The 15,981-nt window shown below is 34.3% G+C and overlaps 2 protein-coding genes across 2 annotated transcripts in view; one reads left to right on the forward strand and one right to left on the reverse strand.

The window, feature by feature from the left end:
* The window catches only part of LOC145263843 (uncharacterized), a 649,003-nt gene that overhangs the window by 569,093 nt on the left and 63,929 nt on the right, over positions 1 to 15,981 (reverse strand). Inside the window, exon 2 of the mRNA XM_080120917.1 lies at positions 950 to 1,195. Within this exon, the coding sequence (XP_079977043.1) occupies positions 950 to 1,195 (246 nt within the window). The remainder of the gene's footprint in view (positions 1 to 949; positions 1,196 to 15,981) is intronic.
* Positions 1 to 15,981, forward strand: part of LOC145263845 (uncharacterized) — a 624,663-nt gene that overhangs the window by 424,452 nt on the left and 184,230 nt on the right. The window lies entirely within an intron of this gene.

The raw sequence follows: 15,981 nt of genomic DNA on the forward strand, positions 1-15,981 counted from the left end.
GATGTATCTTGATGAACTTGGGAATGTTTCTGTTGAACTCGGGAATTTGGACGGAATTTCGAATGGAACCCTTTATTTATTTATTTTTTTTTTTTTACATGAGGATCACCACTTATCAAGTCCCGGAAGCCACTTGGGGATAAGGGTTATTTTGTGTACAATAATCAATGGGATAATATCGTAGTAATAGTTGGTATTGGAGATTTGATAAAGCGTCTTACTTAAGGGGGCGATTAATCAGGAATTTGTTTATGTTGGACTTGAAGACGTCCATGTTGTAGCCAGGTGGGAAACAGGCAAACGGAAGAGAATTTCACAGGCGTGCACTTCTCAGAAAAAAGCTATGTTCATGGAATCTACATTTGGATTTAGGCACAGATAAAGTGCAGGGGAAATTACTGACAGTGGTTTTAGCTAGACGGGTGTTTATCATGAAGGATTAGCGAGGGGGGACCAGAGATTGGAGCTCGGACGAGCACTTGCCATGGAAATAATGATAAAAAAAAACCGATTATTTCACGATTGTTCCGTGAGCCATAGAAGTCCTAAGTAATTCGCAACTGTATTTTTTCAGTCGTCCACACTGAGAATTGAACCTTGAACCTTCAAGAGAATATCATTTTTACAATTGCTTTTTCCAAGAACTCTAACCACTATACCACGGGTCCTCACGGACCAAAACGTTAGCGAAAATGATGAGAACAGTAGGTCGATGAATATAAATAATACAAATAAACACGCACATGATCATTGCTTGCCATTTTCCGGGACCAACAACAAAAAAAAATGTTTATATATCGACTTCAGAAGTCTGTACGGATTTTGTAACGGAACACCTGATTTAATCACCGAAACGTTGCGAGATAAGAATGACATTTAAGATGCATACAGTCATCTGAATAATACAAAAGAAACTATTAAAGCTCATCTTTCGAAACAAAATACTTACATCGTTCAAGTGATGGACAGAAGATTGATCCGCCATCATCTCATTGGTTGTTTGATGATCATTTGGTGGTGGATCAGCATCTTCTGAGGATTGGACGGGCGGACATGCAGCACCGGCATCGGTTGGAGAACAACATTCAGGTGACGGCAGTTGGCTTGGACATTGTTGTGTGGAGGAATCCAATTCTTCAGTGCTTGTGTCGTGCTTCTTTTTCTTTTTTGTTTTCTTCTTTTGAAATGCGGCAAGCTAAAAAAAAAAAGAAAAGAGAAAAATATTCAAATTTTAAAATAACTCATCTAATATATAAATTAGAAAATGTATGTGTGTGTGTGTGTGTGTGTGTGTGTGTAAAATATGTCTCGCAAAACTTTTGATACACGAGTGGATCTTCATGAGATCGGTATCGTTTTGAAGCTCGATCCTTCGGACAACAAATATCAAAAAATTGGCCAAAAACATTCATTCCTTCACCCTCAACTGGGCGGTTTTGTACAAGGAGGGGGTCGTCCTTTTCACCAACATTTTCGCAAGTCAATGTCTCCGTTGGATTGACTATGCTTAATTTCAACGCTTTCGACTTCTGCTTATGCCATGGATGCATCGCCCAAGACGTTACTTTTTTTTTTTTTTTTTTTTTCCTTCATGTTACGGGTTTGAGTCCACTCATGCTGCTTACTGTTGTTTTGACACCTCCCCTCCATTTTCTTGGGGGGGGGGGGCTTTACTACACCACCTACACACATCCAGGCAACACCAGAGACCCCTAGTCAAATATAAGTGCGTGTTTCCTGTGCGTTTACATGGAGTAGATGCTAGTGTATTTGTGAAACAATGTGCTCTCCTATCGACAACCGCTGCCCCAACATTGTCTGCATGCCGTGGTCTTCAATTCGTCCTCATGCCTTCTTGTTTTGGACATATTGTCATCTCTCATATTGGCGACTGCCAAGGACAAGCATTGGTTCACAAGTATAAAAAATAAACAATGCAAGAGAAAAAAAATCCAACAGACTCTACAGATATCGGTTGTACTTTGAGTGTGCACGTGATACTATCGATTCTCAAAACGCTAACGTCCATATTTAGGCCATTACAATCAGTTCATTTACTAAAATTCTCTCAATCTGCTCCAGGCCACAACCTGCCATCGACTCGAAACTGTCCATAAACTCTAAACATATTGATCTCAATGATTAATCTTTTCACTCAGCCACTACCACACCTTGATTAAGTATCCTATTTTGGATGGCCTTTGCGTACCTTGATGAATGAGTTCCTACCATTGTTTTTCTACTAACCTCACTTTGTGTATCTTTTGTTCTGTTGATAAACTACTTTCTCATTTCGTTATAGTTTTTCCTCTTTTTACTTCACTTCCGAACACTTGGAGGAGGGAGCATGTGGAGGAGTATCGCATGTTTTCTGTGCATTTACACAGATGCTGGTTCGTTTGTAAATACAGCAACATAGGTGCTAGCCAACCATGGTTGTTTATAAATAATGTAAAAGGTGTTTGTAGAAACACGTTCATTTATAAACGTTCAAACTATATGTAAACAACCACGATCACTCGAACTGCAGAGTCGGAAGGTATAAACTCTAACTTCAACTCTTAGGCTTCCAAATATTCTGACTTTGAGAATTTCATATCTGATGTAGACTCCTTATTTTAAAGTTTTCCATTGTTCAGACACTCTGTTGATTTCTTGGAGATTAAAAAAAGGTCTGCGTCTAAATCTTAACGTTTTTATGGGTGACTTTCACTCCTTCTGAAACTTCCGATCCAATCTCATAATGTTGCAATTAAAATCTACTTACTATTCTGTGTTTTAAAAAGAACAAATGAAGCATGAATGGTCCCCTGTGAGTGCACAGTGAACGAGGCATAAAAAAAAATAAGTTCAGCACCCCCTCCCCTATGCCAGTAAGCCCCAAAAGTCCCCAGGGGGACATCAAATCATGGTGAAAATGAACAAACGGTGCAGTTTTAGGCCTTAATATATGTAAATTTGAGTTCTGCACCATGCAAAAAAAAAAGAAAAAAAAAAAAGAAATGACTAAGTCCATCATTTTCCACCCCCCCACAATTTTGCCCCAAAAGTCCCCAGGGCCTTAACATATTAAATTTGAGTTCAGCACCATGCAAAACTGCTAAATAAACATACACAGAAAATTTTGGACAAACATGGTAAAATAGTCCCAAAATTGGAGTGTTTTTATTAGCACTAAAAGAGCTCCTGGGGCACACCTAAGAGTTCTTGTGAAGTATAAACAAATAAAATTATATAGAAATCAGTTATAACTTTTTAGAAACTTTTATAAAAATCCAAGGCAGCAATTTTTTTTTAATAAGCACAAAAGTGTCAATTTTAGCCATTTTAACTTGAAAGGCACATCTGGAGGGAGGGGGGGGCAACTGGAGCCTTCCCGGAAAATTTGTTCTGTTACTTTTTTACTCATATCATGTTTAATGTTTGTGCAAAACTTTTAAAAAATTCCAAGGTATAGTTATTGAGAAAAGTGTGGACAGACGAACGAACAAGGGCGAATTTACAGGTCCAGACTCCTTTTGTCGAAGGACAAAAAAGAAAAAAGGAAAAAGTATAACAAAATACAAAAAGAGGAAATAAGGAGAACAAAAGTATAGGAAATAGGGTTGGTGGAAAGACAATGGATTGAAAGTTGTTCATCAAAGAAGACAAAAGGAAGCTGAGATAAGATTTTTTGTTTACAAGCTAGAAACTACTTAAAAGCCACTCGAGGATAAGAGTTAATGAGTGTAAGGTGGACAATGAGACAACAGCTTAGTGATTGTTGGTGATTGAAGTTGGATATAGAATTTGATTATTTAAGGGAGTGATACATCAAAAACTTGTTGACATTAAACTTGAAGACGACCATGTTGTAGTCAGCTGGAAAGTGTGTCAGTGGAACTGAATTCCACAGGCGGGCAATTCTAGGAAAGAAGCTTTGTTCATGGAATCTGTTCAGATTTAGGTACAGATAGAAAGTAAGGGGCATTGTTGGTAGTGATTGTAGCTAAACAAGTGCATTTTGTGAAAGCTTGGCATGGGGGAGGGGGCACAGATATTGAAGCTCAAACAAGCACTTGTCATAAAAATAATGATAAAGAAGAAACAGGCTCACAATGTCTCTTTTGTGTGAAATTGTTGATGTAGGTGTGGTGATGATTGGACAAAGAAGATCAATATGGTTAGAGTTTAGTTTTAGTCATTTTTAGGTGTGGCAATGAGTTTGCGATGGTTGGGAATAGTTGGAAACAGTGTTGGGCACAACAGTTGTTAGTAATTTGAAAGAGGTTGGAGAATTACAATGGATCACAAGCCGTGGCTCAGAACAGATAGGGAAATGAATTAATCGACAGCACACAGATTTGGACCTTAGCGTGTAAAGAGTCAATGGTACCATCATCTTCGGCGGTCACTCGTGTCAGAGTAAGACTGTCTTCCGTTGTGGCTTCTGCGGGTCTTCAGGTGAGCATAGAGCCCAATCCTAGACCCAATTTTTCTTGTGCAATTTGGGCAGATAAAGGTAGTGGTGATGGGGTGGGGTTGGCTGTGTCTGGTTGATAATCTGTCCTTTCTGTGCTTGCGTTTATCCTCAACAGCTGGATTTAGGTCACTGCTTTAAAGCGCAGCACCTTCGTGGACAGCGCTCCTCCATGCCAACCTGCTCCCAGCCACGTCCTCCCATGTCTCAAGGTCCATGTGAAACCACTTTAAATTTACTTTGATGTTGTCCTTATACCTCATCTTTTGGCCACCCTGGGCACGCTTTCCCTCAACAAGCTGAGGGTAGAAAATCTGTTTTGGGAGGCGGAGATCCGGCATTCAGACAACATGACCAGTCCATCTGAGCTGGCGTTGAGCAACAGTAGCGGTGATAGTAGGAATGTCAGCCTCACTCAGGACGCTCGTGTTGGTGCGTCGGTCCTTCCAACTGATTCTGAGGATTTTTCGCACACATACACCTAAAGTGCAACTTTCAATTCTGTATCGTGTCACTTTCTTTAGATGTTTTCATTCAATTTGAACATCCAGTTACCAAAATGTTTTTTCAAACTTAAGCATGGCAGATCAATGAAAAGGTTATTTTTAAAATTAAACATGACAGATCGATGAAAATGCTTTTCCAAACTTAAGCATGACAGACTAATGAAAATACTATTTTAGAATTAAACATGACAGATCAAGAGATGCTTTGGCAAACTTAAGCATGACAAGCCAATAAAAATACTATTTTAAAACGAAGCATAACTGATCAATAAAAATGCTTTTTCAAACTTAAGCATAACAGACGAATGAAAATACTATTTTATAGTTAAGTTATGAGAGACTGACCAACTGACATTGGAAATAAAATGTTTCCATTTAATCCACAATGAATAAAATATTTAAAACAGAAGCGTGACAGACAGTCTTTTATAGAAATGCTTGGATGCATCGCAAAAATTTAAAGAAAAAAAACTAGAAAATGAAATATGGTAAAAACAAACAAAAACAACCGAAACTTTTGTTATTGGCCAACGTCAAGTTTCTTTGTTAGTTGTTTAAGAAAAGGCTTCTTCAAGCTTCCAGCAAAGATTTGTATCCATCCAAAAATCTTTGGCAGGAACCATAGATTTTTCTTTGTCTACTCGGATTACAATCTGTCCTGAAGGAATGGGTTGGGCGATTTCGCTGTACGTTTGCACTGCTATTCTCATCATCCAACTCGGAACTGATAAAAATTCAAATGGAAAACCCCTGAGGATTGGGGGGGGGGGTTAATTTGTTGAGAATGATAAGAATCAATTGCAGGAAAGCATCCAAGCAAAAACTTATGTTCTTTCTTAAAATCAGTTCTTGGGTGAAATTTAATACTTTCCTTGATCTTGAAGAAATAGAAATGGAATTTTGTTTGGTCAGAAATTATCAAATACTCCTATAAATTTGGGGTGTTTTGTGTATTGATATTCATATTACAAACTCTTTTTTTTCTATTTATTTACAAAGAAAATAAAACTTTGTTATATATGGGTCGTGGAATTACATTCATCTGCAAAAGATCTAGCTTATTGTATATTATTTTAAACATTCATTTTAATTAATTCCCTATTAGTTTTTTCAGTTTTCTCATGGAATGATCATTTTTAGTTAACTTATTACGAGTCATTATATTCATGCAGATATTCTACATGATTTATACTTGCGTAATATCTGTGTAAAAATGTTATAGTAAGCACAAACCTCTTTCTATATATATATATGTATGCATGTATATATTTGTTTTAAAAATTTTTCCTACCAAACTCCTCTGTCGGTTTTTGGTCTATAGACATAAAACTTAATATATAAGGTATTCAAGCCCATGTGAAACTTTATATTTGGGTTTTAGTCGGGGAAAATCAATGCAAAAGTGTGAAAATTAAAAAAAAAAATGGAATATGGCAGGTGATGGTTAAACGACGGCATTAGGAATATGCATGCATAACATAATAGCTATTGGTTCATGTTTTAATTTTTAGCCTTGCAGTAAACATGTCTTCATAGCACAGTCATTAACATCAAAGGAAAAATCAAATTGTAAGCTAAACGTTTTGGTTTCGATTCTCAGTGGTGGCGCATGAGTCATTTTTTAACTTTTTAAATCATGACTATATATTGGGCCCAATATAATATAATAATAAATATGAAATCTGCATTAATCAATTGCTAATATATATATATATATATATATATATATATATATATATATATATATATATATATAAATTACAATTAAATTTACCAAAATGATCCAAGATGGTAAAACCAAAGTATATTATAAATATTAAAGAATTAATATTTATAAAGTAATCTCAGCCAGATGTAAAAGCTCGATAAAACCAAGTAGGAGATAGAGCTTATAAGAGCAAATAGTTAATAAAACATGTTAAAAAACACTTTGAAAAAAGAGTTAAAAACATATTTAATCTGAAAAGGAAACAATAAGTGGGTAGTCCTTAATCCGCAGAGTTTCGAAGAAATACTTTCCTTCTCATCAGAGGGTAGGAATTAGCAAAATGTTGCATCGGGTTTTGCATACAAAAGTATTTGATGAAACTGCAAGTAATTCAAAGATCTTACTTGATAACAAAAAGTGAAGCACAGGGAATATGGTGAAGAAAAAGGTGATTACACGTGAAATCACCTTTTTCTTCACCATCGAAACTCTGCGGATTAAGGGCTATCCACTTATTAATTGTTTCCTTTTCAGATTAAATATGTTTTTAACTCTTTTTCAAAGTGTTTTTTAACATGTTTTATTAACTATTTGCTCTTATATATATATATATATGTATTATTTTAAAAATAGTAATCTACAGACATGCGTGTTTCGGAGCCCTACTCCTCTTCAGCATAGCTTGACTGTTGTTGGGATTCGAACCCTGGACCTTATGTATTTCAGTCCATATATATATCTTATATCTTATATATCTTATCTCGGCATTGTTTCCAGTCGTCTTGTACCTCAACTTGCCACTGGTATGCAACAATGTTGACTCAGGAGAGGCGTGGTTAGAGGTTGCGCAAGTCTTGCCACACAAATTTCACGCGCAGGCACCCTTACAGTGGGTATCTATAGTCTGTCAAGACTGATGGAAGCCTTCATATATATATATATATATCATATATATATATATATATATATATCATATATATATATATATATATATATCATATATATATATATATATATATATATATATATCATATATATATATATATATATATATATATATATATATATATATATCATATATACTTGGTTTGTATGTACCAATCATAATGGATTAAAAAATCTTTCTCATAAATAAAGCTTTTATAAATGAAAAAGATCTTTCTTATAGAATGTTTTTAAAAGTCCAAGCTCAATGAATGCGTTTTTATTGGGTTCCAGAGCATATATAGTGTAGTATAATAATTCTCCAAGTTCCAAATATCATGTTTTCTCAGTCGATCATTTATTACTTTTCAAAAGGTATCCATTACAATATTGTTTTACATTGTGACTAAAAAGTCTGCAAAATTAGGTCTTTGCTGCATTTTTAGTCACATACTCATCAGATGTTTACCGTCATTTTAGCATTGTTACTTTGCATAAAATCTTAGCAATTTTTCTTCTATTACAACATGCATATCTGTGATTCTTGATGAATAAAGCCTTATTACTGGTAATCATTCATCTTCCGTGTTCCGAATCATAACATTCAAGTTGAACATAAACAAATTCTTGATAAACTGCCCCATTAAGTATGACACTTTATCAAATCTCCATTACTAACGATTACTACGATATTATCCCATTGATTACTGTACATGCAATAACCTTTATCCCCAAGTATCTTCACGGCCTTGATAAGTGGTGACTTCCATGTAAAAAAAAAATTTACCTGGGTACTGTCGTAAAAAAAAAAAAAAAAAATATCTCGAATGGACACTAATCCACCCAATTATTAAAAAAAATAAATAAATAAATAAAATGAAAAACGAATATTTAAATATTTGTGGTGGGTACTCAGTTTCTAATAAAGCTGAGAAATAAAAAAATGTCTTAAACTTGAAAGTTTAACGAAATAATGTATCACTCGGACAAGAAATGCAATTGAAAATAAAAATTAAATTCATCCAAAATTTGTGAACGATTTTTCAGCTTTAGCAAAAACTGCTTTTTGATATTTAACCCTTAGGCTATGCTGGCTGTTAATTTTTTAACACCTAGTTTTTACTATTACAGACAACTGCAACAATGGTGTCTTCAAGGACTATGGAATTCTTCTTTGCCCTAACTGCATTATCAATGAATGGAACCCATGCTTGAAACCCATGTTTGAATGTTTGTATTTTTTTTTTTTTTTTAAACTTCTTTTTCAAAGACCCTAGGCTTGATTTTATGTGATGTGAAAAAATTCACACCCATCGTAGGCAATGTGTGTCAAAATACCATCGTAGCCTAAGGGTTAAATAGGTGAGCAAAAAATACTTGATATTTTTCCAAACGTCACGTTTTCTGTTAGAGTGACGTTACTTGCTTTAAATAAAATTTATTTTTGTCTGCTTGTCATAATTTAATGCATATTTAAAAGTAATTTGATATTCAAAATCTAAGGCATAACATTTTCAAAAGCCAACAATTATGAACAACTAATTGTAAATATGTGTCAAATGCCCTCTTAAAAAAAACAAAAAACTCCATTAATCCTACCTCTAACCCTAGGTATGAATGGCAAGCCTCTTCATCCTCCTACAACCTTCATTAGCCCTAACAATAACGCTAAGTTTTGAGTGGCAAGCTCCCCACCAAACAAAATTCCTCAGTAAGCTACATATAAGCGTCTAAAAAAAAAAAAAAAAAAAAAGTGCACGATTTATCTCCCATAAAAAATAAATTGGTCAACTGTCCTAAAACGCTAGAATGGTTTCGAAATTGTGAATTATTTTACATTAAATTTATGTGAAACCAACCCCCACTCTAAATTCTAAAATTGTTTTTGTTTTGTTTCTATCAAGTCTTCAGGATGTTCACACATAATTTCCCTTAGTTCTATCATTAACCCAAAGTGGCAATCTCCCCATCCTCCCATAATTGCACAAAGATACTCTTAAAACCACACATAATCTGCTCTAGAAAAAAATAACAAACACCCCACAGGATTTATTTTTCATATAAAAAAAAAATGGTTAACTGCCCTAAAATGCTGGAATGGCTCAAAATGGGAAATCATTTTACAATAAATTCTCAAATAATATTTGTTTATTTTTCATTAAAGTTTTTCACAGTGTTCACACGTAGTTGCTAACAAAGGTAGAATCACATGTTTTGGAGAGGTGGTTAGATGGGGAGGGGAGTAACAGAAGGTATTAATTTACAATATTACGAAAGAAATATTTTAATATATTCATTTTTAAAAAAAGTCCTAGATTTAGATTTCAGTTTTTTGTACATAAAATGCATTACAATTCAGCTTTGAGTTCTCTACCTTCTTTTCTTTTAATAGATACATGCTATTTTTAAGGAATTGCAGCATATTTATGTGCATTTACTGCAGATTATTTGGAAACCATTCAGGTTTAGAGATTTTCAGTAGCATATTCCTAGCACAAAAATACACTTATATGGTAAATTTAATTACTTAATTTTGTGTTTTAACAAAGATATAACATTTTTACTGAAAAAGTAGTGTCAAAAATGTGACAAAACGCATATGGTCTTAAAGAGGGAAAAATATTCAAACATGCAGGGCACAAAAATAGTCATAACTTCCTTAATTTAAAAAATTTAAAAAGATTCTTTCTTAGCTCATCAAGCTCTTTCTTTGATTGCTATGGCTAATGATGCATTACCTGAAAGTACTTCCCTCAAGTTCCTAGGGTTAACATTCACAGACAACATGAACTGGAACAAGTACATTGAGGGAATTGCCAAAGCTGCTGCAAAGAAAATCGGCTCTCTCTACCATGCTAAAAGGCTACTTACACCTGAGAGTATCCTGTATTTATACAAGGCCACGGTTCATCCATACATGGAGTATTGTTGCCACATCTGGGCTGATGCATCTGCCACTAGTCTCTCGTTTCTAGACAGGATTCAAAAAAGAGTCGCCAACTTTAAAACACAAGTAATGCTAAATCTTCAGTAGCACAAGAAGCAAATGGCCAACATTAGACGGTCATCTGTGGAGTCTCGATAATTGCTCAAAAATCGAAAAGTTAAACAAAATACTGGTAGAAATCCATCTAATAAATGTTTACAATCATGCAAATATGTTCTACTGGTATTTTGTTTGATTTTTGAGCGATTATAAAGACCCCTCCCCCACAACCATCTTTTGTTCCAACCGAGATTTTGCACTACTTGTCCTGCACTATCAACTAAACTCCAACCTCTGTCCCATCACCGAAACATGTCATCCTTGTGCCTGTTTTACAAATATTTCAATGGCAGGTGCTCTGGCGAACTCAAAGCACTAGTAGCCCCTCTACGACAATACCTTCGACAAACCTGACAAGCGGCAAAATCCCACCTCTACACTGTAGAGATCCCTAGATGCCGTAAAACCTTCTACTCAAATAGCTTTTTCCCTTGGACTGTTGTACTGTGCTGGGCTTCTGTTTCCCTGACTGTACTGACATGCAGAAATCTAAGTGTAATGTAAACAGACATCTCACTGCCCAACTCCCTAAATAGTATCCTGCAAATCTGGTCTCAAATAGTAGCTCCTCATGACTAAGTGGCTCTGTCTCTTGTTTGGGGTGAAAAATAGTTAAAAAGAAAAAAAAAATTCTTCAGAGATTAAAAATCTGGTTCCTAGCCTGATTACGGATCTGAATTAAATTCCGATTCCCGCAACCCTGGTCTGGGAGTACCGACAACATCCTGTCATAAAGAACCGAAAACGAGCTGAAACATGTTTGCTTTCCCTTAGATTTGTTTTTACACGTCCGTTAGTCGTCGTCATAACATAAGAGGCCCTTAAAATGATAGCTTTACATCAGCTGGAAATACCTGGGAGATTTTTCCATAATTAAATCCACAGCACCAACTCAATCAATTTCATCCAGCTATCACTCTCCTTCCCCCTTAGTACTCCACCCTTCCCTCTCATGAACAAACACACATACACAACAACCAACCAAAAACTCATGCCGTTTCCTTTTTTTAATATATTTTCTATTTTTGCCTCTCTTCAGTAAACAAAGAGACAGAAAAAAACTTTATACATTTACCACAGGTGACCAATTTTCAGATTTATTTAATGATTTAATTAAAGAAAATATTAGGAATCGTGCAGTATAGCCAACAAAACGAAAAATTGTTCAAAAAACAAATATAAAAATAAATACTAAAAGCAAGATAAATTACTCTTCTACCAACCTGGATAAGGTTTTTGGGTGTGTTTTAATGTATTTTAAGATGTGTATTTACTTTAAAGCACAAGTAATGCCAAACCTTAAGTTAGAACAAGAAGAAAATAGCCAACATTAGACGGTCATCTGAAGAGTCTCGATAATGGTTCAAAAATTGAAAATTAAATAAAATACTGGTAGAAACCCATCCAATAAATGTTTACAATTTGTGCAAAAATGTAATGTTCTACTGGTATTTTGTTTGATTTTTGAGCGATTATTAAGACCCCCACCTCCACCACCACTCACCATGACTATCTCTTGTTCCAACGTAAGACTTTGCACTACTTGTGTTGTAAATTAAATAAACTCTTTAAAATAAGTTAGAATACAAAAAACTTATTCAGGTGGGTAGAAGCATAACATCTTGCATTTGGTAATATTTATTTGTTATATATATATATATATATATATATATATATATATATATATATATATATATATATGCCTTTTTGACCGCTTTTTTTTTTTGTTTTGTTGTCTATAGTAAAAATATGCCCTGAATATCTATCCAAGATATTAATAGGCAAACAGGAATAGTGTAATGGATACTCATGCGGACTATGGAATTAGCTAAATTAAGTTCAAATCGAATCCTAATTTACTGGGACTTTGTTTGCCACGTTTTTTTTTGGGGGGGGGGGATGGGGGGGTAACAAAACGACTTTTTTCTTTTCTTTTTTTTCCTATTATAAATCTCTATAGATAGTTAAATGTGCTCATATGTTTATATATTTGCATGTAAAAGATTCACTCCTAAACTAATTAAGTGATTATTATGAATTTTAGAGCAAAGCTGCTATGCATAGGGAGTTGTAATGCGAGCTATTTTTGGTTTTATAAAATGTATTTAGTATAATTAAAATGCATGGGGGGGGGGGACACCAGGGAAGCAAACATTGATTAATTCAACTTTGAAAAGAAAGCACTTCTAAAAACATTAAATTACAATCGTTTTAAAACAGTTATGTTTTCTTTTCAGAACGTTGAATAGAAGATGGAAAAAAGCAAATTCGCACAATTTTCTTATTTCAATTCAAGCTAGGTCAAAAAGTTGCTGAAACAGCTCGTGATATCAACAAAGCATTTGGCCCAGGAACCACTACTGAACGCACAGCACAATGGTGGTTTAAGAAATTTTGTGGCAGCAACGAGTCTTAAAGATGATGAGCGTAGTGGTCGGTCATCAGATGTTGACAATCAATTAAGAGCCTTAGTCAAAGCTAATCCATGCACAACGTTCTGTTACTTTTTTACTCATATCATGTTTAATGTTTGTGCAAAATTTCAAAAAATTCCAAGGCGTAGTTATTGAGAAAAGTGCGGACAGACGAACGGATGAACTGACAAGGGTGAATTTACAGGTCCACCCTCATTTTGTCAGGGGACTAAAAAGGAAGAGTTTGACACACAGATGGAGCAAAAAAAAAAAAAAAAAAAAAGGAACTTCCATGTACGTTAGGAGGGGGAGGGGCTTCTGGAGTATTCATAATTTTTTTTTTTTTTTTTACTTCCTCTCCTCTTATCTTTTCATAGATTTTGATTTTAGTGGGAAGCGGATCAGTTTTTTTTTTTTTTTTTTCTTTCTTTTTTTCATGGACACTCCCCGATCACACCCCGGAAGGTGGATCATAGGACAAAGAGAGGAAGCAAAAACTAATTTTGAAGAGACGGGGAAAAAAACAAACAAAAATAAAACGGATAATCAATATAATTATTCACGAATATTATTGCAAATGAAATGTTCTGCAGCAATGTGGGTAACATTAATCAATAAACGCAGCAACGAGGTATTAAATGATCAGTGGGCAAATGGCACGGTTCATTATAGGATCAAGGAAAAATTTGGGGGTTTAAGAATACAAAAGAAAAAGGTATATTAATCTATATATATAAATTCGTATTCCTGTTTGTTTGTTTGTTCACAATTTGATTAAAAGGTCCATTACTTTAATACTTCATTCATTCCTATATATAGTATTATTCTTGCAAAGTAGATGACCTCATTTGTATATTACATTAAGGGAAATCGATTTATTAAACAGCTGTGTGTTAGTTATTGTTTATAGTGAGAGGATTGTTTTAAGTGTTCTTTTTAAGTTTATTATTTAAATTTGATTTATATTGAGAACATATTTAATTTAATTTATTTTTTACCAACATCGATTTTTTTTATAAACCGATTTCAGTTATTTGAGTTTGGAGTTATTTCCCTTGGACGTATTGTTTTTGTTTTCTTTTTCAGCAGATAATCAAACTAAAAATAATTCACACAAACTTTTAAGCATTATTTTTGGAATAAGTTCAAGTAAAATAATTTCCGTGATTTTGCAATTAACGTTTTGGTCCAGTGGATTTTTATTTTAAAATAAACAAACAATCCAATTCAACTACGATTCTTTATTTAAAAAAAAAAAAAAAAAAAAAAAAAAAACTTTCATTTACGGTTTTGGATAGATTTTTTCTTCACATTTTTTGGAAATCGTAACTACTAATTTTTTTCTTTTAATAACACAATAAGTCAAAACTCATCATTTTTATAGCATAAAAACGTGTATTTCGGTTAACACAAATTCTACTTTGGTATTTTTGAAACTGAATTATTTAGTTTGTTTTCATTGCAACAAACCGTAATAACTAATTTTTCTAGACTGAGGGAGCATAAAAGAAATTTGCTTAAACTGGAATTTTAAAATTCATTAAAATGGAATAAATGACTATTCATAAAAGGGGTTTCAATATCCGGAGAATAGGTTCTCTTAATATCCCTTCTGCCGAAATATCTGGTGGAGAGTCTGCCACATACTTCTGCTTTTTTTCGGGGGGGGGGGGGGGGGTTACATCTTCGTGTTTTCATTCCTTCTTTTATTTTGGACATTTTTGTTGGGGTAACGATGGAGCTGACATATAATAATGAAAAACTGGTCAATATTTTTAGTATAGCAGGTGTGGCCAAACCGAACTTCTTCATGTCGACCTTGGCAACGCTGGGTATCCATGCTAGTATATATATATGATACTAGCAGAGAGATCAGACATTGCCCGGAATTGAATGATGATCAATGAATGTTCCACACTTCCAATAAATCTGTGAAATCACCCATTTTTTACATTCAAATCAGTTGATTGGCTGCTCTAATTGGGGAGCCATCGCAGTGCACCAGGAGAAAGCTTCACATGCTTCCTCACAATGACTTACTTCACAATACATTGCAGTTTAAATTGCACTGTAGAGAACCTACTGTTGATTTTATAAAATTTATGAAATAACTATAAATTATAAAATTAATGGCTTGAATTAAAGTTTAAAAAGCAAAGAGTCGTGTATTATGGCCCAACTGCGCTCTAAAGAGAAACATTCGTTTCGAATGCGCTCCTATCTTATCAAGGAACCTACTGTTGATGTTATATGCTAGGCCTTTCGGCTTGTGTGGTGATAATAATTCTCAGAGATATTTATGATGTTAGGCTGTATAAGGGTGTTAACGTTGGTCAAAATCGGACTGTTTCTGTTTTGATGGGATTGTTTTCAATTATCTGTTTTTGATATTTATCAGAGGCATTTTGATATGAACCCTATCTAAGAAAACTCCTAGAGACATCAAGTAAATTTGTGTGTAATTTAGAAAAAAAAAAAAAAAAAAAAAAAAACGGCCAATTGTTTTGGAATTCATAGGAAATGAACTCTCTCTCTCTCTCTCACATACACACACAAAGTGCCTTTTATATGTGTTCCAAAAGTAATGTCGCCTATTTTTTATTCCGCCCACATGAATCAGAGGAGATTGCAAATTGTATTGTTATGAAGACTAAGCTTATGCATTCATGATCTGAAAGTTTCATCTCTCTGTTGCAGTCATTATAACAATGCAATCTGCAGTCCTCTCTGAGCCGTTCGAGCGAAATAAAAAATAGAAGACATTACTTTTGGAACGGCCCTCGTAGTATAGAGGGGGGGGGGTAATCCTTAACAATAAAAAATAATATCAATCTTAACACATTAATATGCATATATACTTATTGGGCGGGGAGGGGGGTGCTAGTCTTATTAATAAGAGATAGTTGCTCATCGCCGACATTCCA

The sequence above is a fragment of the Euprymna scolopes genome, chromosome 39 (genome assembly GCF_053919585.1).
Source record: "Euprymna scolopes isolate OS-2025 chromosome 39, ASM5391958v1, whole genome shotgun sequence".
NCBI classification, from domain to species: Eukaryota; Metazoa; Mollusca; class Cephalopoda; order Sepiida; family Sepiolidae; genus Euprymna; species Euprymna scolopes.